General features: G+C 43.2%; 1 protein-coding gene across 1 annotated transcript in view; it reads right to left on the bottom strand.

Moving 5' to 3' along the window:
- Nucleotides 1-1797: 1797 nt before the first annotated feature.
- The window catches only part of PAFAH1B1 (platelet activating factor acetylhydrolase 1b regulatory subunit 1), a 113489-nt gene continuing 93354 nt past the window's right edge, over nucleotides 1798-21932 (bottom strand). Inside the window, exons 6-11 of the mRNA XM_017867101.1 lie at nucleotides 17689-17857; nucleotides 15337-15439; nucleotides 14130-14358; nucleotides 11343-11444; nucleotides 7429-7585; nucleotides 1798-5695 (exon numbers count right to left, since the gene is read on the bottom strand). Coding sequence (XP_017722590.1) covers nucleotides 5622-5695; nucleotides 7429-7585; nucleotides 11343-11444; nucleotides 14130-14358; nucleotides 15337-15439; nucleotides 17689-17857 — 834 coding nt within the window. The 3' untranslated portion in view covers nucleotides 1798-5621. The remainder of the gene's footprint in view (nucleotides 5696-7428; nucleotides 7586-11342; nucleotides 11445-14129; nucleotides 14359-15336; nucleotides 15440-17688; nucleotides 17858-21932) is intronic.

Raw genomic sequence — 21932 nt, 5'->3', positions numbered from 1 at the left:
CACCCCACTGCACTCCAGCCTGGGTGACAGAGTGACACTCCGTCTCAAAAAGTAAAGGATGAAAGAGGAAAGATCAGGATCCAAACCTGAGCTGCGGGGCCAAGGGACCAGTGATGTGCCCAAGTTTCTTTGGTGAGAAGTTGAATCATTTAGCTCAGTGGTTCTCAAACCTGAGCCTGCCTCAGATTCATTGGAAAGGCTTGTTAAAGTAGATTATAAATAAAGCAAGCAGGCTGCACCGTTTTGACTCAGGGAGTCTGAGGTGGGGCCTACGACCTACGTTTCTAACGAGCTCCCAGGTGCTGCTGATGCTGCTGGACCAAGGAACGCACTTTGAGGATCCCTGTTCTAGAGCTTCTGGTATGTCAGCAGTTAAGAACTGTCTGCACACAAGTCAGGTTTCGCCAGGCTAGGCAGGGACAGACAGAGCTGCCACAGCCAGCTGCCCTCCCCCTGCATCAAAGGCCATACACAGTCATGACTCCTGGAAGGAGGTTTGAGGCTGTTACAGGCCAGCGAGTTACTTGACAGGTTTTGAACAGCTAATAGCATTTCTGGATAGTGCTACTAATGCTGCCCTGGAGCCCTGTCATCTGGATCTCAGCCTGGAAGAGTCTTGCAAGGAGATGGAAAAGCTGCAAAAGTGCAGTGAACTTCAGGCCAATTTCTTTATTCTTGCTTTTTTGAGCCAGAGTCTTGCTCTGTTGCCCAGGCTGGAGTGCAGCGGTGCAATCCCGGCTCACTGCAACCTCCACCTCCCAGGTTCAAGCGATTCTCCTGCCTCAGTCTCCCAAGTAGCTGGGACTACAGGCATGTGCCACCACGCCTGGCTAACTTTTTGTATTTTTAGTAGAGACAGGGTTTCATCGTATTGCCCAGGCTGGTGTCAAACTCCTGAGCTCAGGCAGTCTGCCCGCCTCGGCCTCCCAAAGTGCTGGGATTACAGGTGTGCCACTGTACCCAGCCTGTTTCTTTTTGCTCTGGGCCAAGCTCCTATTTTGGGGGAGGCTACTACTCCTAACAAGAGGCAGGAAAACAGCTGGGCTGTAAGAAAGGAACCAGCACATCACCAAACTGTCCTTTGTAGGTGCCCTGAATACAAGATGCGGCCCCATGTAAAGTACAGAGCTGGGGTTTCTGGGACAAAGATGAACATTCTTATTTTGGTATGTTGCAACCAAATTTGAAAACAGTATTAAGGATTTACCTTCATGAACCCAAGACCACTGAGCAAGGTAAGAGGTTCACTCACAGAACAAAGAGGGGAGGGCCCCGTATCTTTTTTTCCCCTCATTTTTGTGGAGAACGGGGTCTCGCTATATTGCCCAGAGGTACTAAACTCCTGGGCTCAAGCTATCCTCCCGTCTCTGCCTCCCTAAAAGCTGGGATTACAGGCGTGAGCCACCGCGCCCGGCAGGGTCCCTTATCTCTAGACTCTGACCCCAAGAGTCTAGTCTTGGGCCTGTAACCAGCCATCTTGGGTTTGACTCTGGCCACAGCAATAGCCATCGTCAGAATGGGCTGCTGGGAGGGCGGGAGAGAGCTGGCCTGTGCCGCAGACGCCCGCCATGGTAAGGGCCCACGCTACGGCACTCCCTCCTCCACCTGGGGGAAAGGGGACAGCAAAGCCAGTCTGGGTGCTGCCCTAAAGAACAGCAGCTCATCAGACCCTACCGCCCTCACACCAATTCGTGTCACTCTTTGTGACTGGCGCTACATACAGCCCCACTTTCCATCAGGATTTCACCTGTGCAAAGGAAGACCAAAAAAAAAAAAAAAAAAAAAAAAAATCACATCTAGTTTTATAGGCATTTAATAGTTTACCAATTGGTACAATAAGATTTTTTAATATGCAGAAAACATGAATAAATTTTGTTTTACACAGTCTGAGAGCAACAAATCTTACTGTAAAACACAAGAGCAATATTATATACATTCCTTTACTGATTTTTTTTTTTTTAATTGTGTCAATATCTTCAGTGAACTCTTACAATCTGGGGAACTGTTTTCTCAATCGCCACCTCTGCAATGTTCATATGAAATCAAGGCTTGCCTTCATGTCAGTGTCAGATCAACTTTGACTCGAAGAGTTTGTGTTTGTCTCTCACATCTTCAGAGTGAGCTTTAGGGATGCCTGAAGGATAGGCAGTACAAGCAAGCAGCTACTTCCATGATACGGTGGGAAGATAAAAAGGCCCATTCAGTCCAGCCGTGACCTGTAAATCCAGCTTGCCCTCCCCCCACCCCACTGGAAAAAAATCCAAAACCTTTTTCCACCAGTTTTTTACACGTCGCTTCTCTACCAGGAGATTCTTCTTTGTGTCAGCTAGATTAATGAACACACTGGACTTATATACAGCTGGACAAGAAAGAGTAACCAGTTTAAGTGCCTTTTCCTTCAACAATTTTAACTTCAGTTGCTTAAGGACGATCAAGCCACCAATGTCAACAAAATATCCTTTACTTTTAAATAGTTGTTCTTTAAATAAATTTAAAGAAAATCTATTTAACGAGTGATATTACTGGGAAGTTCACACAGAAACAGAAAGAGGCAAACGGGAGAGCAGGGCACTGGCAGTGGGGAGACGGGGCTTGGTAAATCTAAAGCCAAAGCTTTCCAAAGACTACAGCGAGTGCTCCCCAGCCTGGGACGACTTGCTAACACTAGTGATTCTGAGAGGAGTGCTCTGGGCACACCACTGGTCACACCACACACAGACGAACCAGGACGGTCTTAGTCTCCTAAAGTGCAAGCTGCCGTGACAACAGGCAACTAGGCTCCACGCGATGTATGAACAGTTTCCATGGCTTGCACTCTCCAGAGCACAGCTAGGATTTCTTGGGCACGTTATAGATACTTGGGTGGCACTGGAATGTCTGTTTTCACACACACACACACACAGTCAATAATCATCTGAGGATGCAATTCTACCAGCTTTTTATTTCTTAAATAAGTGGCCAATTTGATTGAGAAAGTGACAAAGCAGCAGTGAACCTCTAAACCAACGAATAAAAGTCCTCTACTTACAATCCAAACCAGTAACCTCATCATTGTCCTTATCCCAGGCAAGGCACAGGGTTAGACAGCAGACAGAGAAAACAGAAAACACAGTCAGAAAGGGCATCAACAGGACAGTGTCAGACAGCAGTGCAGGAAACTTTGCAAATCTGATTCCAGGTTGTAGACGGACTGCTCTCCCCAACCCCTTCGTTACTAAACAGGGCTCGTTACATGTGGACCCAGTTGTGGGCCATCCCTGAGATTCAATGTTCGCTGCTTCTCACATGGAGGATGTCTGGTAACTCAACTCAGCAGCAGGCTGTGGCAATCTCCCAAGTAAGGATAACTTTGTTTACAGAGTAATCGTTTCCTCCTCCTTCGTCAACGCAAGTCGCTGTGTGCTGCAGGGGAAGACACGCTTGCTTCCTCCTGCATCGGTACCATTCTCCTTTATTGTTCAATTATCTATGAGTGATTTCTAGATGTTGTGGCTTACCCTTAAACAATTCATGCTAAAAATGAATTAAAATACAAGACATTTATACATGTACAAACAAATGTTAAGATGCACCATTTCTATGTATTTATATTTCTCAAAATAGGACAGAAAATAGCAGCAAACAAGAACAAAGATATTTTCCATAGTTTTGTAGAAAATCCAGTCAGAAGAGCTAAGGGAAAAGACTTTTCAATGTAAGCAGGGTTGTGAGGCAATATTGTCCTGAAAATTCACCTACTTGTATGTATTTAAGGAATTAGCTTAATTAAGATGTAATTTTTGTCCTCAAAAATAGCCATTAGTTCTCAAAACTTTCCCTTCCAGAGACATCTCTCAGGAATCTAAAAACAAACAAGCAAACAAACAAACAAAAAGACACAAGCTAGACATAAAGTTGCTTCTAGTTAACAGACGGCCTAGTCTCTGTGTGTATCTACAGGACGGTAACTCTCACCCTTTGTCTTTTGCAGGAACCAAATTTCCATTAAATACTAAAGGGGACATTTAAAAAATCACATAGTACACAAATGAATAAAATGCAATTCAGAATTTTCTCTCTGTTAAACTGTCACTGTTATCTCATTGTTCTGTTAACTTTTGAAATAACTTTCTTGGGGAAAAAAAAACCTGTTGGTTAGCTAAGCAATGGAATCCTTTATTAATAACTGACAATGGAATAGTGCTCCAAAAGTCACGGGTAAAAATTCTCTTAAACCTACTTGTAACTTTGGGTCAAAATATACAATATATCTGGGCTGTGTAAAACGTCAAGCAGCTAAATTAGAGGGGAAAATAACGGAAGTGATTTTCCTTCGGCTGGAAAAAAATCCCCAGAGTCAGACCTAGTTTTCAAAAGCATTAAGATCAAAAAGGGTTTGTTCTGAAGCATGGCATTCCACAGCAAGATTTATTCTACTTGTCCGTTTTAGCACTTTTCAAAACCCAGGACTAAGGACATGGAGGTTGCTGTGTATGATACACACATATAGACTTATCCACTTACAGATAGGCCCATATACTTACAAACATTTACATATAAACAAAAGGTGAAAACAGTACATTTTTATGCACGCTCCATAAACCCTGTCATTTTTTTAAAACTTGTAAGTGAAACACAGTTTAAATCAATATCAGATTCATGTTGAAAAACCAACTGCTGTATTCCTCCCACTCCTTTCAAATGGACACACAGAACCTTCTCAGTATTTCTGTCATTATGTAATGCACATTGCACATCCCTAAAAACACCAAAAACAAATAGTGATTTGTACCATGACACACTCAATGGGAAGATTACATTCTACTTGGAAGTCACATCACTACAGTCTAATAGTATGGAGAATACAACTAGAAGTATGTCTAGTGTGTAAAATAGAAGCTTAGAGTATGATAGGACTTTTTGACCTGTTTACAAAGCATTAAGACCAAAATGAAATAAATGAGTTGCAATTAGCTGCTGAGATTTTTCTTGAGATTTACAGTCATTTTCTTACATAAATATACCACTAGCCTTTGCTTGATAGGCTGCCAAAACAAATATATCCTACTGATTTGGCAAATGTGTCATGAGAAAAATCCAATGTGTAATCCCCATTCATTACATAGATGGTTCAGAAGATTCTGAATTGTTGCCTTATTATCTAAAATCCTTAAAGATTTATTAAGCACACTTAAGTGATGTTACATAGATACACATTTCAGAAAAAGCCCTAATAACCACCACTTTTCCCCAAATGAGGCCATCAAGTCAGGCACCAACAGATAGCAGAAAGAAAAACAGGAATTAATAATCCAACATAAAATGACACTGTCAACTATTCAGTTTAGTGCCCTAGTTCAAATGATTCAACTTCTGCCTTCTTAGGCCTGGTGTGACCAATGCCAGCCCAGGTTTTTAAACCCCTATGGTACTTCTAGACAACGTATGTAAATTTACAGTATACAATTTGGATTCACCATGCATGAATACTTTGTGTGTAACATTTAATAAGCTCAATCTACATCCAGAATAATTTACATGAAAGGACAATATTTATTTAAACAGAGCTCAATGGGGGTAACCATGGTATCATCAGAGTGCATCCAGAGGAAAAGAGGGAGGAGGGGCCGAAGGAGACGCAATCAGCGGCACTCCCACACTTTTACTGTTTGATCTACGCTGCCAGTGACGACATAGGGTGCCGTCTTGTGGAAATCTGAAAGAAAAAGAAACGATTTATTTAAAAACCACAGTAAGCCTGGGCAACAAAGTGAGATCCCCCTCTCTATAAAATACAAAATAAAAAAAAAAAAATTAGCTGGGCATGGTAGTGTGTGCCTGTAGTCCCAGCTACTCAGGAGACTGAGGCAGAACTGTCTGAGCTGGGAAGTCGAGGCTGCAGCGAGCCATGACTGCACCACGGCACTCCAGCCTGGGTGACAGAGCAAGACCCTGCCCGGTCCCCAACCCTCCATCACTCTGAGCCAGATACAAATTTTTTTAATATTTATTTATTTATTTATTTTTTGAGGCAGAGTCTCACTCTGTTGCCCAGGCTGGAGTGCAGTGACGCAATCTCGGCTCACTGCAAGCTCCACCTCCCGGGTTCACGCCATTCTCCTGCCTCAGCCTCCTGAGTAGCTGGGACTACAGGCGCCCGCCACCACGCCCGGCTAATTTTTTTTTTGTATTTTTAATAGAGACGGGGTTTCACCGTGGTCTCGATCTCCTGACCTTGTGATTCGCCCGCCTCGGCCTCCCAAAGTGCTGGGATTACAGGCGTGAGCCACCGCGCCCGGCCACCAGATACAATTTTTAATGAGCCACAAAATAAGAAAGCCCAAATACCAGGAGTTTTCAGGTTTCTCCAATACACCCACACTCCAAGAAGGTATCTAGTTTGCCAATGTAGTTAGGGAAGTTGAGACTCAATGATCAAATCCTGTATTAACATCTCAACAAAAATGCCTGTTCCTGTTTGGCCCATCCCAAATGGTGCTCGAATCTTTTTTTTCCTTTTTTTCTTTTTTTCGAGGCAGGGTCTCACTGTGTTGCCCAGGCTGGAGTGCAATGGCTATTCAAAGTTATGATCCCACTATTGATCAGCAGGGGAGTTTTGACCTGCTCTGTTTATGCCCTGGGCCAGGTCACCCCTTTAGGCAACCTGGGAGTCTCCTATTCCCAGGAGGTCACCATATTGATACTGCACTTAGTGCAGACATCCGATCAGCACAGCACACTGTAACCCAGAACTCCTGGGCTCAAGCAATCCTCCAGCCTCAGCCTCCTGAGTAGCGGGGACTAAAGGCACAGCAGGGCTCAAATCTAACAATAAAGAGTCTCACCATATCTATTTACTGAACATTATATTCCAGGCACAGCACAAATGCTCCATATTCGTGTCTAATCCTTGAAACAATCCTGTGGGGCAGGCATTAGCTCCACTTTACCGAGGCTTTGGTCCATTATACTTCAGTGTATTTATTAGACTTGACTGTATTCACTATCTTAAATTCCAGATGCAAGTCCAAATGATAGTGAGGATGTTTACTAAAATCAAATACAATTTTCTGAGTTTCTAGTACCTGATAGTATACACCTGCCAGAGGGAAAGGTTGAGGAAGATTTTGTTTGAGAAACAAACTAATAGGGGAGAAAAATTACCCATCAGAGTGTTAAGTATCCTCTTCACAAACTCTGGTTTCCAAAACCAGTGTTGTGCAGTGCAGAAAGTAACGTTTTTATTATAAGGCTAACGATACAAAGAGTTAAGGAAAGGAGAATTTAAAACAAATGGTAGGAATCCACAAAATTTTCATCTGTCTTCTCTATTCTGCCCTGAAAGCACATGGTCATTTCTTACCTGGCAAAGTTCACATGATCATGTAAAACACTGTCACGTCTGGCACTCCAAAATCTAATGTCAGAGACCTCACGAGGCGTACATACCCAAGGAGGTAACAAAGTGTTCATGCGCATTGAGGGTCTTCATGCATCGCTTGTTCTTGTAATCCCACACGCGCAGGGTCTTGTCATCAGCACAACTCAAAATAAACTTCCCCCCAGAATGGAACAGAACTCCACGTACCCAGTTATCATGACCCACCTTAAAAACAAAAAAGTTACTTGACTTAGTGAAAGAATAAAATGTTTAAATAGCATCTATTTAATAATACGATAAAACTATACATACCAAAAACATCAAAAGACACCAAAAGAAAATAAAAGTCTAGGGAATTCTAGATTAAATGAAACTGAAAACTCGTAAGACATGACCAGCAAATATAATGCATGATCCTTGACTGGGTCCTGGATGAGGGTTAAAGAGAAGTCACGCACGGCATTGTGGAAATAACAAAAACAAATCTGAATATGTAGTCTATCAGTGGTAAATTTATTGAGTGTGATTAATTTTATTGTGGTTATTTATATACTATCCTTGTTCCTAGGTGGTTCATGCTAAAATACTTGGGGGTAAAGTATACGATGTCTCCAAGGAACTCTCAAATGATTTCAGCAAAATATACACACATACATGAAGGAAAACAAACAAATGTTAACTAGGTGAAGGATATACAGGCATTCACTATATATCCATCCATCCATCCATCCATCCATCCATCCATCCATCCAATCATCCATCCAATCATCCAATCATCTATCCATCCATCCATCCAATCATCCATCCAATCATCCATCCAATCATCCACCCAATCATCCATCCATCCATCCATCCATCCATCCATCCATCCATGAATGCATGTATCCATCCAATCATCCATCCATGTATCCATCCATCCATGTATCCATCCACCCATCCAATCATCCATCCATCCATCCATCCATCCATGTATCCATCCATCCATGCATCCATCCTGATTAATTTTATTGTGGTTATTTATATACTATCCTTGTTCCTAGGTGGTTCATGCTAAAATACTTGGGGGTAAAGTATACGATGTCTCCAAGGAACTCTCAAATGATTTCAGCAAAATATACACACATACATGAAGGAAAACAAACAAATGTTAACTAGGTGAAGGATATACAGGCATTCACTATATATCCATCCATCCATCCATCCATCCATCCATCCATCCATCCAATCATCCATCCAATCATCCAATCATCTATCCATCCATCCATCCAATCATCCATCCAATCATCCATCCAATCATCCACCCAATCATCCATCCATCCATCCATCCATCCATCCATCCATCCATCCATCCATCCATCCATCCAATCATCCATCCATTCATTGATCCATCCATCCATCCATCTAATCATCCATCCATCCATGCATGCATGCGTCCATCCATCCATCCATCTAATCATCCATCGATCCATGTATCCATGTATCCATCCATCCATCCATCCATCCATCCATCCATCCATCCATCCATCCATCCATCCATCCATCCATCCAATCATCCATCTAATCATCCATCCATCCATCCATCCATCCATCCATCCATCCATCCGTATTTCCCCTGTTGCAGCAGTTCCGTTCTTGCAATTTATCTTTAAGCACATGCCCAGAGATTTAGTTAACAAAGATGTTTGCAAAGCACTGTCTGTAGATCAATGTACAAGAAGAGCATCTAACAACATGAGCAAGGATCACATACTTTCTAAATTAAAGGTTTGCTACAAAGCTACATTAAGGGGTATGATACCATTTTTATAAAAAATAGCACATTTATCTACACATTAATTTAAGAAAAAGGCTTAGAACTGCACAGTTGAACATGGTAGCTACTGTCCATGTACGCCTTTTTTTTTTTTTGAGACGGAGTCTCGCTCTGTCAACCAGGCTGGAGTGCAGTGGCCTCATCTCAGCTCAATGCAAGCTCCGCCTCCCGGGTTCACGCCATTCTCCTGCCTCAGGCTCCCGAGTAGCTGGGACTACAGGCGCCTGCCACCTCAACCAGCTAGTTTTTTGTATTTTTTAGTAGAGACGGGGTTTCACTGGGTTAGCCAGGATGGTCTCAATCTCCTGACCTCGTGATCCGCCCGTCTCGGCCTCCCAAAGTGCTGGGATTACAGGTTTGAGCCACCGTGCCCGGCCCATGTATGCCTACTTTAATATATAATAGTTAAGATTACATACAGCCAACAATTCAGTTCTTCAGTCTCACTAGCCACATTTCAAGAGTATAACAGCTGCACGTGGCTAGCAGCTACCATGCTGGATAGTGCGGTTATAGCACAGCATTGCAAAGTTTTGTTTTATTTTAAAAAGAGACAGCAACTCTCTCTGTTGCCCTGGCTGGAGTACAGTGGCATGATCACAGCTCACTAAAGCCTCAAATTCCTGGGTTCAAGTAATCCTCCTGCTTTAGCCTCCCAAGTAGCTAAGACTATAGGCATGCACCATCATGCATAACTACTTTTAAAATTTTTATTTTGGTACAGACAGGGCCTCGTTACGTTGCCCAAGCTGGTCTTCAAACTCCTGGGCTCCTCCTGCCTTTGCCTCCCAAAGTCCTGGGATTATAGGCATGAGCCACTGTGTCTGGTCAAGAGTATGTTTTTCTTTCTTTTTTAAGACAGAGTCTCGCTTTATTGCCCAGGCTGGAGTGCCATGGTGCAATCTCGGCTCACCGCAACCTCCATCTCCCAGGTGCAAACAATTCTCATGCCTCAGTCTCCCGAGTAGCTGGGATTACAGACATGTGCCACCACGCCCGGCTTTTTTTCTTCTTTTTTTGAGACAGAATTTTGCTCTTATTGCCTAGGCTGGAGTACAATGGCGTGATCTTGGCTCACTGCAACCTCCCCCTCCTAGGTTAAAGCGATTCGCCTTCCTCAGCCTTCCCGAGTAGCTGGGATTGAAGGCATGTGCCACCAAGCCCGGCTAATTTTGTATTTTTAGGAGACAGAGTTCCTCCATGTTGGTCAGGCTGGTCTTGAACTCCTGACCTCAGGTGATTCGCCCATCTCAGCCTCCCAAAGTGCTGGAATTACAGGCATGAGCCACCGCACCCAGCTACGCCCGACTAATTTTTGTAATTTTAGTAGAGACTAAACGTTTCACAACGTTGGTCAGGCTGGTCCTGAACTCCTGACCTCAGGTGATCCACCTGCCTCAGCCTCCAAAAGTGCTGGGATTGCAGGCGTGAGCCACTGCACCTGGCCAGCTTTATTTTAATTATATATCATCTTTTCTTAATTTATATATCTTTTCTTAACAGCAACATGGTATAGCTGAACTCAGAATACTACTAGAGGAAAGTTTCATTTTCTAATCAATTCTTGAAGATGCTTCCACATGTGTCTGTCATATCCTACAGAGAGACAATCACTTCAAGGTATGGTTAGCACCTAAAAAATCTCTAAACAAACGTGGATGCCAAATTATAAAAACTACTACTAAATGAACATCCATAGATCTCTTTGGAACTCCTTTAGGCACACAGCAGTGTCCACAATCCCTTACTAGTATTGACATATCTTTCTATGGAAATATGTTCCTAAATAAGCCAAATAAACTAGATCATGTGAGCAAGGATATATAATAGTTAAAAGGATTCAAATAAAGTGAAAGAGACAAACAAACATCTTCAACAGTGAACAGGTCTCTAAGAATGCTGCTGCTTCTCCATAAGAGATATCACACAATTTTTTAGCATCTCCCCCTCAAACACCGACTAGCTCTACAGATTCTTTATAGAACCTGCATTCCAGAGAAGTAACTTTCACATCACTGTAACGACAAAAGCTAAAGGAAAACTACATTTATAAAGAAGTTATTTTAAAACCCAGTATAATTCAGATTTAATAAAATATCACAAAGCATTAATCCAAAAAGGTATAAACAGTGAAGATACAAAAGAAACGGTAAGATTATGCAAACTTACGAGGGTCATAAGGCACATGCCAGTACTGACATCCCACATCTTAATAGTCTTGTCTCTGGATCCAGACAGCAAGAATGGCCCAGGTTTACCACTTTTTTTAGTCTACAGAAAACATAGTAAAAATTAAGTTTCCTACACAAGAAGTTAGGTACAGACTTTGAATGGTTTTTACCTAATAATGATCTATATTTCCAATTTTGTTGCATTTTGGTTGGTTGTTTTGAGACAGAGTCTGGCTCTATTGCCCAGGTTGGAGTACAGTGGTGCAATCTCGGCCTACTGCAACCTCCAACTCCCGGGTTCAAGCAAGTCTCCTGCCCCAGCCTCCTGAGTAGGTGTGATTACAGGTGTGCGCCACCACACCAGGCTAATTTTTGTATTTTTAGTAGAGATGGGGTTTTGCCATGTTGGGCAGGCTGGTCTCGAACTCCTAACCTCAGGTGATCGGACCACCTCGGCCTACCAAAGTGCTGGAATTACAGGCGTGAACCACTGCACCCAGCCCAATTTGTTTTTATCTGTTTAAATACACAAGTCTTTAACACCATACCTAGGCTATACAGGAAGGACCCAGATAATATAAGAACAGAAAATCTCTGTTTAGGCTAGGACTCAGTTTTCATAAAACCAACAGATAATAAATTTACTTTTCAAGATTTCTGTAATCACTATTTAATTTAGCTTTTACAAATCCAACCACAATCAAATTTATTTATTTATTTTTTTGATCTGGATTAGGGAATATTCATTTATTTCAAGACAGGGTCTCATTCTGTCACCCAGGCTGGAGTGCAGCGGAACAATCATAGTTCACTGCAGCTTTGAGCTCCTGTGATCAAGCAATCTTCCTGCCTCAGTCCCCTGAGTGGCTGGGACTACAGAAGTGCACCACTACACCTGGCTGAGTTATTGAAAATTTTTTTCCTCATTAGTATAGTGGTGAGTTAAAAAAAAAAAAAGCTTTCTGTAGAGACAGGGGTCTTGCTATGTTGCTCAAACTCCTGGGTTCAAGTGATCCTCCTTCCTTGACTTCCCAAAGTGCTGGGATTACAGGCGTGAGTCATCATACCTCTGGCGGTGTGATGGACCAGAATCAATTTATGACACACAGCATGTAACCACCACCAAAGGGCAGTAAATAGAATCTGAAAATGCAATGGGCCAACCAAAATAAAGATAACTCACAAAAGAAGATTCATTTAAGAGGGAACTGCCTCTTTTCTTTATTGAAATGTAGTTTTAAAAATACATGATAGGAATGCCTCTATCAAAATCAATGGGCTCGGCGCAGTGGTTCACACCTGTAATCCCAGAACTTTAGGAAATTGAGGCAGGCAGATCACTTGAGGTCAGGAGTTTGAGACCAGCCTGGCCAACATGGCAAAATCTTGTTTCTACTAAAAATATAGCCGGGCGCGGTGGCTCAAGCCTGTAATCCCAGCACTTTGGGAGGCCGAGACGGGCGGATCATGAGGTCAGGAGATCGAGACCATCCTGGCTAATACAGTGAAACCCCGTCTCTACTAAAAAAAATACAAAAAACTAGCCGGGCGAGGTGGCGGGCGCCTGTAGTCCCAGCTACTCGGGAGGCTGAGGCAGGAGAATGGCGTAAACCCGGGAGGCGGAGCTTGCAGTGAGCTGAGATCTGGCCACTGCACTCCAGCCTGGGCAACAGAGCGAGACTCCGTCTCAAAAAAATAAATAAATAAATAAATAAATAAAAAATTAGCTGGCAGGGTGGCACATGCATCCGTGGTCCCAGGTACTTAGGAGGCTGAGGCAGGAGAATCGCTTGAACCCGGTAGGAAGAGGTGGCAGTGAGCCGAGATCACGCTACTATACTCCAGCCTGCGCAACAGAGTGAGACTGTCTCAAAAACAAACAAAACTTTTAGACCATTCATTTTCATTCATTTATTAGAAACAGGGATCTTGCTCTGTTGCCCCAGGCTGAACTTTAACTTCTGGACATAAGTGATCCTCTTGCCTCAGCCTCCTGAGTAGCTGGGACTATAGCCATGTGCCGCTGTACCTTGTAGGTAATTTATTTTTAACATATTAATCAGAAAGACCAAAATCATAAAAGAGCACAAAGAATCACAAAGAAATGTGTTAAAGCTCCAGACTCAGCTAGTACTTTTAAATGATCAAGAACATCAGAGGACACCATATGAAATAGTCTTCATTTAAAGAAACATTTATACCATCACATCTGGGATTAATTTTAAAAAATAAATACTGGCCGGGCGCGGTGGCTCAAGCCTGTAATCCCAGCACGTTGGGAGGCCGAGACGGGCGGATCACGAGGTCAGGAGATCGAGACCATCCTGGCTAACACAGTGAAACCCCGTCTCTACTAAAAAATACGAAAAACTAGCCAGGCGAGGTGGCGGGCGCCTGTAGTCCCAGCTACTCAGGAGGCTGAAACAGGAGAATGGCGTAAACCCGGGAGGCGGAGCTTGCAGTGAGCTGAGATCCGGCCACTGCACTCCAGCCTGGGCGACAGAGCGAGACTCCGTCTCAAAAAAAAAATAAAATAAAATAAAAAAAAAATAAATAAATACTGAACTGCATTTTACCATAAATTTACAAATAAAATTATTATGTTCATTAATGAAGACTATTTTTCTGACAGATACTGTGAAGAGCAGAGAATTTCAAGATTCAGAATTTTGGGATGCAGACTTTTAAATGCATTAACAGCCGTGAAACTGGGAATCAGCAAAGTTATCTAAGGATTTAAGATATCGGCAATAAAACCATGAAGACAAGTTTATATATACAGTACCTCAGATCCTGTTGCTTCAGAGATGGAGGAATATGAGCTTTCTGGAGCCCAGGAAATGCATTCTACCACATGCTCATGCTCTCGGAGCTCAGCCTTGCATTCCTTTGTTGCTACGACCCACACGCGCACAGTCTGGTCATTGGAACAGCTGGCTATCAGAGTGCCATCTTGATTTGGTCGTACCATACGTACCCATTCTCTGTGTCCTGTGAATGTCTTCACACAGTAGCTGTCAATATAAATAATAACTTACATTGTGAATGACAATCATCGGGACACTTTCCAGAAGTGATACAAAAATAGCTATGTACTGGGATGAAGAGAATGGTACCAAGTCAGAGATGCAAGTCGACAGCATAAATGTACAATCCTGGCTAATTAAAGTGGGAACAACAAGCTAACAGGCACATCATTAAGGAGCTAACAAAATCAACATCTAGAAGATAAAATATATATAAGAAATAAAATGTTTCAAAACTAAACGCACACTTAATATTTCTAGCCATATTGGAAAAAAGCTATGCTCTACTAATCTGAGTAAAACTAGTAAGTTTGTGTGACAAAAATCAAGTGTAATTCTATGCACAACCAAATTCAGTCTAACAGAGGTATACCAGCACAAAGATTATTTACATTTTCATTAAAACCCACAGAGAGATTACCTAAAAGAAGACGACAGAGAAAAGAAGCCATTACACAGAAATGCCTCTTGAGGACATAGTCTCTCCTTACAATGTCTCTGTGCTCCTTTTTGGAAGATGTGTACAGATCAAACTTAGTTTTAAAGTATATTTAATATGACTGTCACAATGATCATTCTGGGTTAAAGTCGAAATGACTGAAACACCAGAACACGATTTTGTTTTGTTTTTTATAAATATGTCTTTAAGCTGATGCCTTTTCTTTTTTTGAGACAGAGTCTTTCTCTTGTTGCCCAGGCTGGAGGGCACTGGTACAATCTTGGCTCACTGCAACCTCCGCCTCCCAGGTTCAAGTAATTCTCCTGCCTCAGCCTCCCAAGTAGCTGGGATTACAGGTGTGCCCCACCAAGCCTGGCTAATTTTTGTATTTTTAGTAGAGACGGGGTTTCACCATTTGGTCAGGCTGGTCTTCAACTCCAGACCAGGTGATCTGCCCGCCTTAGCCTCCCAAAGCACTGGCATTACAGGTGTGAGCCACTGATGCCTTTTCAACCAAGCTTACTTACCCAGTTTGCACTTCCCACATTTTTATGGTTTTATCCCTTGAAGCGGACACTAGATGATCTCCATTGGGCATGATGGCTACTGAGGAGACATTGTGGTCGTGGCCTGAAACACACAGCACGGCGGTGCATTACAGCACGTTACAGCGCGTTACGGTATGTTATGAAGCAGCACCCCCAAGAGCAGCAAGACATCAATTCACCACGGGGTTTCCCCATGGGGTTTCACCATGTCAAAGCAAGTTCTAAATACACTGGATTTTATACAAATTTGATAAGAAACCTGGATTTACACGATAAAGTTAAAAAAATCAGTAAAAACTATCCACAAGGAAATAGTCAACTCCATTTAGGATTAAATTTCATCCTGTACAAATGGTTTAAAAACGTAAGGCATCAGGATTATCAACATTTGAAATATATTCATATACTTACCTCAGTGAGTCTGAATGTTTACATAAAAACGCTAGGAAACACAATTTCTTTCTTTTTTTCTTGGTTGGTGAGGCAAGGACTTGCTCTGTCACCCAGGCTAAAGTGCAGTGGCGCAATCCCAGCTCATGTAGCCTTGAACTCCCGGGCCTACGAGCTCTTCCCGCTTCAGCCATCGAGTAGCTGGAACTACACAGGTGTGGCACCACCACACCCACAACATTTTAATTTTTTGTAGAGACATGGTCTCCATATTTTGCCCACACTGGTCTTGAACTCCTGTCCTCAAGCAATCCCTCCTGCCTTGGCCTCTAAAAGTGCTGAGATTATAGGTGTGAGCCACTGTGCCTAGCCGCTAGACTGATATTCTAAGATACAAAAAAGATAAAGCGAATGCGTAAGAAAAATGGGGAATTGGTTCTCTGTTTAAAATGGTGGGCCAGGCGTAGTGGTTCACGCCTGTAATCCCAGCACTTTGGGAGGTCAAGGCGGGCGGATCACCCAAGGTCAGGAGTTCAAGACCAGCCTGGCCAATATGGTTAAACCCTGTCTCTACTAAAAATACAAAAATTAGCTGGGCGTGGTGGTGCTCACCTGTATTGCCAGCTACTTGGGAGGCTGAGGTGGGAGAATCACTTGAACCTGGGAGGTAGAGGTTGCAGTGGGCCAACATCGCGCCACTGCACTCCAGCTTGGGTGACAAAGCAAGAGGCCATCTCAAAAACAGAAAAAAAGTGTTCATGCGTGGAATTCCTGTAATTATAAACTTCCCCAATGCATTTAATTGGGCGTGGGGGGCGAGGAGAACACAATCTTCAAATTATGCCCTTTAGGTAAACACATAGTTTACTCATGTGTTAACATCATGGATAATCTGTATGCACTCCTTATACAAAATCCCAACATTCAAATATCATCATTTGTAAAGAAACAACAAAAATCCCTACGTAATGAGCACCTCCTACGTGGCAGGTACTACACCAAGATGATTTATCTTATGACTTCATTTTATCCTCACAACAACTGTATGACTCTGGTATTATTACCTCTGTTTTCTAGATGAAAGTGGTTTAAATTTTCTAATGCCATAAGTAGACAAGTAGGAATCTGAATCCAGGTATCTGTCTCTAAAGCAAATATACTCTTGTTCCACAAACATACTGCCTCAGAAAACAGTTCCCACAACAAGACCCAGGAAACAACTTAACAATGAATGAGGGCATGGGATATGTACCCTTATTTCATTTCAGTGAGCAAGATAATCTGGGTTCCAGTTTTCACTATACCTACTCTCTCTGGACTTCAGTTTCCCAACTACGAAAAATTAAAACACAAACAAAACCTTTTTTTTTTTTTTTTTGAGACAGAGTCTTGCTCTGTTGCCCAGGCTGGAGTGCAGTGGCCGGATCTCAGCTCATTGCAAGCTCCGCCTCCCGGGTTCACACCATTCTCCTGCCTCAGCCTCCCGAGTAGCTGGGACTACAGGCGCCCGCCACCTCGCCCGGCTAGCTTTTGTATTTTTTAGTAGAGACGGGGTTTCACCGTGTTAGCCAGGATGGTCTCAATCTCCTGACCTCGTGATCCGCCCATCTCGGCCTCCCAAAATGCTGGGATTACAGGCTTGAGCCACCGCGCCCAGCCAACAAAACCATTTTTAACTCAAATACAGATAAATGACCTGGCAGTTTTTCTTACCAAAAAATATTCATACAAATATTTTATATAAAGTATACTTAAAACCTCGTAATAGAAATGACTCTCAACTACTGTGACTTATCCCTGGACTATCTACATCGTATGCTCTTCCACCAATACAGACAATTAAGAGGTGAATAAAGGAACCCCGTATACTATTAGAAACAATATTCTTTCTGAAGTACCATGATAGAAATTACTATTAAAGTACTATCCTCTACCCCTTACCATGCATGGTTCTGATGCATTCAAAGCCCTGAAAATCCCATAGTTTAATGGTCATATCTGCAGAACAGGAAGTCAGAAGCTTGCCGCTGTGATCGAATGAAATGTCCTGTACAGAGTCTGTATGTCCTTTAAGAGTTCGTTCAAAATCTCCAGTCTCATAATCCCATACCTGTCAAGTGAACAGAAAATTGTTTAACACCAACTCCATCACTCCTTTCTTGTTTCATATTTGCACCCAGCAGGCCAGTCTGGCACCTTATTGAGTAATTAACCAAACAAGTAACAAAAGATAACCATCTTAGAAATACTGTATCTCATGTACAAATTGGTCTTTTTTCTACAGGGAAAACGAATGTTGCAATCATTAAAATTTATCTCTAGTACCACATTTGCAAGTGTAATAGTGATAAAGTATAATAATGTCACAAAACACAGTCCGCTTCCTGTCTCAGAGCAGGAAAGACATGTAAATAAGGAAACTTTAGGGGAAGAAATAAGAGGAAAGAAAGAAAGAGATGGAAAGGAAAGGGAAAGAAAAGGAAAGGGGAAGGGGAAGGGAAGGAGCTTAAGGGGGCTATAGCAGGCATTTGTATGTAGAGTATTTGAGGAATAATGGATCAATACTCAATCCTACTAGACCAGCAGAACTCAGACATCTGAAGAGCCAAGGAAAGATTTCAGAAGTGTAAACTGTTCACGAATAGCAAATGAACAAAAGCATATGTCATTTTGAGTTAAAAAGTGAAAATATGGCTGCGCGCGGTGGCTCACACCTGTAATCCCAGCACTTTGGGAGGCCGAGGCGGTTGGATCGCGAGGTCAGGAGATCGAGAACATCCTGGCTAACACAGTGAAACCCCATCTCTACTTAAAAATACAAAAAATTAGATGGGCATGGTGGCGGGCACCTACAGTCCCAGCTACTCGGGAGGCTGAGGCAGAATGGCGTGAATCTGTGAGGCGGAGGTTGCAGTGAGCCGAGATCCACTACAGCCTGGGCGACACAGCAAGACTCCATCTCAAAAAAAATATATATATATATATTATAATATATAAATAAATATATATATATATATAAATTTTGGCCAAGTGCAGTGGCTCATACCTGTAATCCCAGCACTTTGGGAGGCTGAGGTGGGCAGGTCACCTGAGGTCAGGAGTTGGAGACGATCCTGGCCAACATGGTAAAACCCTGGTCTCCACTAAAAATACAAAACTTAGCTGGCTGTGGTGGTGCGTGACTGTGGTCCCAGCTAATCGGGATGGAAGGCTAAGGTGGGAGAATCACTTGAGCCCGGGCGACGGATGCAGTGAGCTGAGATTGCATCATAGCACTCCAGCCTGGGTGACAGAGCCAGACTGTTTCAAAAAAAAAAAAAAAAAAAAAAAAAAAAAAAAAAAAAAAAAAAGAACAGTCACATTTTAAAAAAATAATTTTGGAGTGCAGTGTTGTGATCAGATATCACTGTAGCATCATACTCCTGGGCTGAAGAGATCTTCCTGTCTTAGTCTGTCGAGAAGCTGGGACTACACAGGTGTGCACCACCACGACTGGCTAACTTTTTGACGTTTTGTAGAGATGGGGTCTCAGTATATTGCCCAGACTTATCTCAAACTCTTCCATTTTCTTTCTTTTTTTTTTTTTTTTGAGATGGAGTCTCTGTCGCCTAAGCTGGAGCGCAGTGGCGCAATCTCAGCTCACTGCAACCTCTACCTCCTGGGTTCAAGCAGTTCTCCTGCCTCAGCCTCCTGAGTAGCTGGGACTACAGGCGTGTGCCACCACACCTGGCTAATGTTTGTATTTTCAGTACAGATGGGGTTTCACCATGTTAGCCAGGATGGTCTTGATCTCCTGACCTCATGATCCACCCGCCTGGGCCTCCCAAAGTGCTGGGATTACAGGTGTGAGCCACTGCACCTGGCCCTATTTTCTTTCTTCTCTTTCTCTTAATTGACAGGGTCTCCCTCTGTGGCCTGTGGTGGAGTGGAGTGGTGTGATCACAACTCACAGCAACCTCGAATTCTGGGCTTCAGTGTTGCTCCCACCTCAGCCTCCAGAGGAAGTAGGACTACAGGTGCACACCACCACACCCAGGTAATTTTTTCTTTCTTGTAGAGACAGGGCCTCGCTATGTTGCCCAGGTGGGTCTAGAGCTCCTGGCCTCAAATCCACCCTCCTGTCTTGGCCTTCTGAGTCACTAGGATTACAGGTGTGAGCCACTGTGCTCATCCCTCCCCTCCTGCTTCTTATCACAAATATTTTTCTGTGCCACTAAAAACTCAGCAAGTATTACTTTTAAAAGAATTCTTGGTTGGGCCTGGTGGCTCATGCCTGTAATTCCAGCACTTTGGAAGGCCGAGACGGGTGGATCACCTGAGGTTAGGAGGTCAAGACCATCCTAGCCAACATGGTAAAACCCCGTCTCCACTAAAAATACAAAAAATTAGCTGGGCTTTGTGGTGGGCACCTGCAATCCCAGCTACTCGGGAGGCTGAAGCAGGAGAACTGCTTGAACCCGGGAGGCAGAAAACGCAGTGAGATGAGATCATACCAATGCACTCCAGCCTGGACAACAGGAGTAAAACTCCGTCTCAAAAAAAAATTGTGGGCTAAACCACCATTATAGAAAAAAACATTATAGGGAACATTTTTGAATATAAAAAAATTCTGTCCTCATTTTTTAATACTTAGGTCAGACAGCAATGGGGAAAAAGAATTAGTGGGTCAAAAAGTATAAACTTTCAAAGCCTTCATATACTCTGTTAAATTGATATCCCATAAGACTGTATCAAATGTAATGAGAATGACTACTTTATCAAACTCATCACTGGGGATTCTTATTTAATAGGTAAAATATCTTGACAATTTCACACACACACGGCAATTTTTTTTTTTATTTGAGACGGAGTCTCGCTCTGTCACCCAGGCTGGAGTGCACTGGCGTGATCTCGGCTCATTGCAAGCTCCGCCTCCCGAGTAGCTGGGATTACAGGTGCCCGCCATCACACCCGGCTAATTTTTCGTATTTTTTAGTAGAGACAGGGTTTCACCATGTTAGCCAGGATGGTCTTGATCTCCTGACCTTGTGATCCATGCGCCTTGGCCTCCCAAAGTGCTGGGATTATAGGCGTGAGCCACCGGGCCTGGCGCAATTTTTTTAAGACAGGGTCTCACTCTGTCACCCACACTGGAGTACAGTGGCTCAATCATAGCTCACTGCAGCCTCCAACTCCCAGGCTCATGTGATCCTCCCACCTCAGCCTCCCAAGTAGCTGGGACTACAGGCATAGGCCATCATACCTGGCTAATTTTTTAAGTAGAGATGAGGTCTTGCTATGTTGCCCAGGCTGGTCTCTAACTCCTGAGCTTTAATAGTCCCCCCACCTGGGCCTCCCAAAGTCCTAGGATTATAGGCATGAACTACCACACCCGGCCCATAATTTCAGTGTTTATTTCTTCTGCTATTAGTAGTAAGGCCAAACTGTTGTTACTATTTGGTTAGTTGTTACTACCTTCTATTTTTTTGAGACACATTCTTGCTCTGTCGCCCACGCTGGAGTGCAGTGGAGTGATCTCGGCTCACTGCAACCTCCGCCTCCTGGGTTCAAGCGAATTTCCTGCCTCAGCCTTCCAAGTAGCTGGGACTACAGGTGCACGCTGCCATACCCAGCTATTTTTTTTTGTATTTTAGTAGAGATGGGTTTCACCGTGTTGCCCAGGCTGGTCTTGAACTCCTCAGCTCAGGCAATCTGCCCGCCTCGGCCTCCCAAAGTGCTGGGATTACAGGCGTGAGCCACCACGCCTGGCCTGTTACTACCTTTTTTTGTGAATTGTCTGCTCCTGTACTATGTCCATTTTTCTGAGATGTTAGTGCTTTACACATCTGAATTCTTCATGTTATATATTAAAGTTGGCAATCCAGCTGGGCTCAGTGGTTCACACCTGTAATCCCAGCACTTTGGGAGACAAAGGCAGGAGAACTGCTTGAGCTCAGGAGTTTGACACCTGGGCAACATGGCAAGATCCCCTCTCTAAAAAAAATAAAAAATCAGCTGGGCATAGTGGCACATGCCTATAGTCCCAGCTACTGAGGAGGCTGTGGTGGGAGGATAGCTTGAGTCTGGAGAGGTCGAGGCTGCAGTGAGCCATGATTGTGCCACTGTACTCCAGCCAAGGCAACAGAATGAGACCTTGTTTCACACACAAAAAAAAGCTGGCAATCTTTTTTTTTTTTTTTTTTTTT

This window comes from Rhinopithecus bieti, unplaced genomic scaffold, assembly GCF_001698545.2.
Source record: "Rhinopithecus bieti isolate Rb0 unplaced genomic scaffold, ASM169854v2 scaffold_22, whole genome shotgun sequence".
In the NCBI taxonomy this organism is placed as follows: Eukaryota; Metazoa; Chordata; class Mammalia; order Primates; family Cercopithecidae; genus Rhinopithecus; species Rhinopithecus bieti.
Note: the sequence above shows the minus strand (reverse complement) of the source record. Positions and strands in the feature narration are given on the sequence as shown.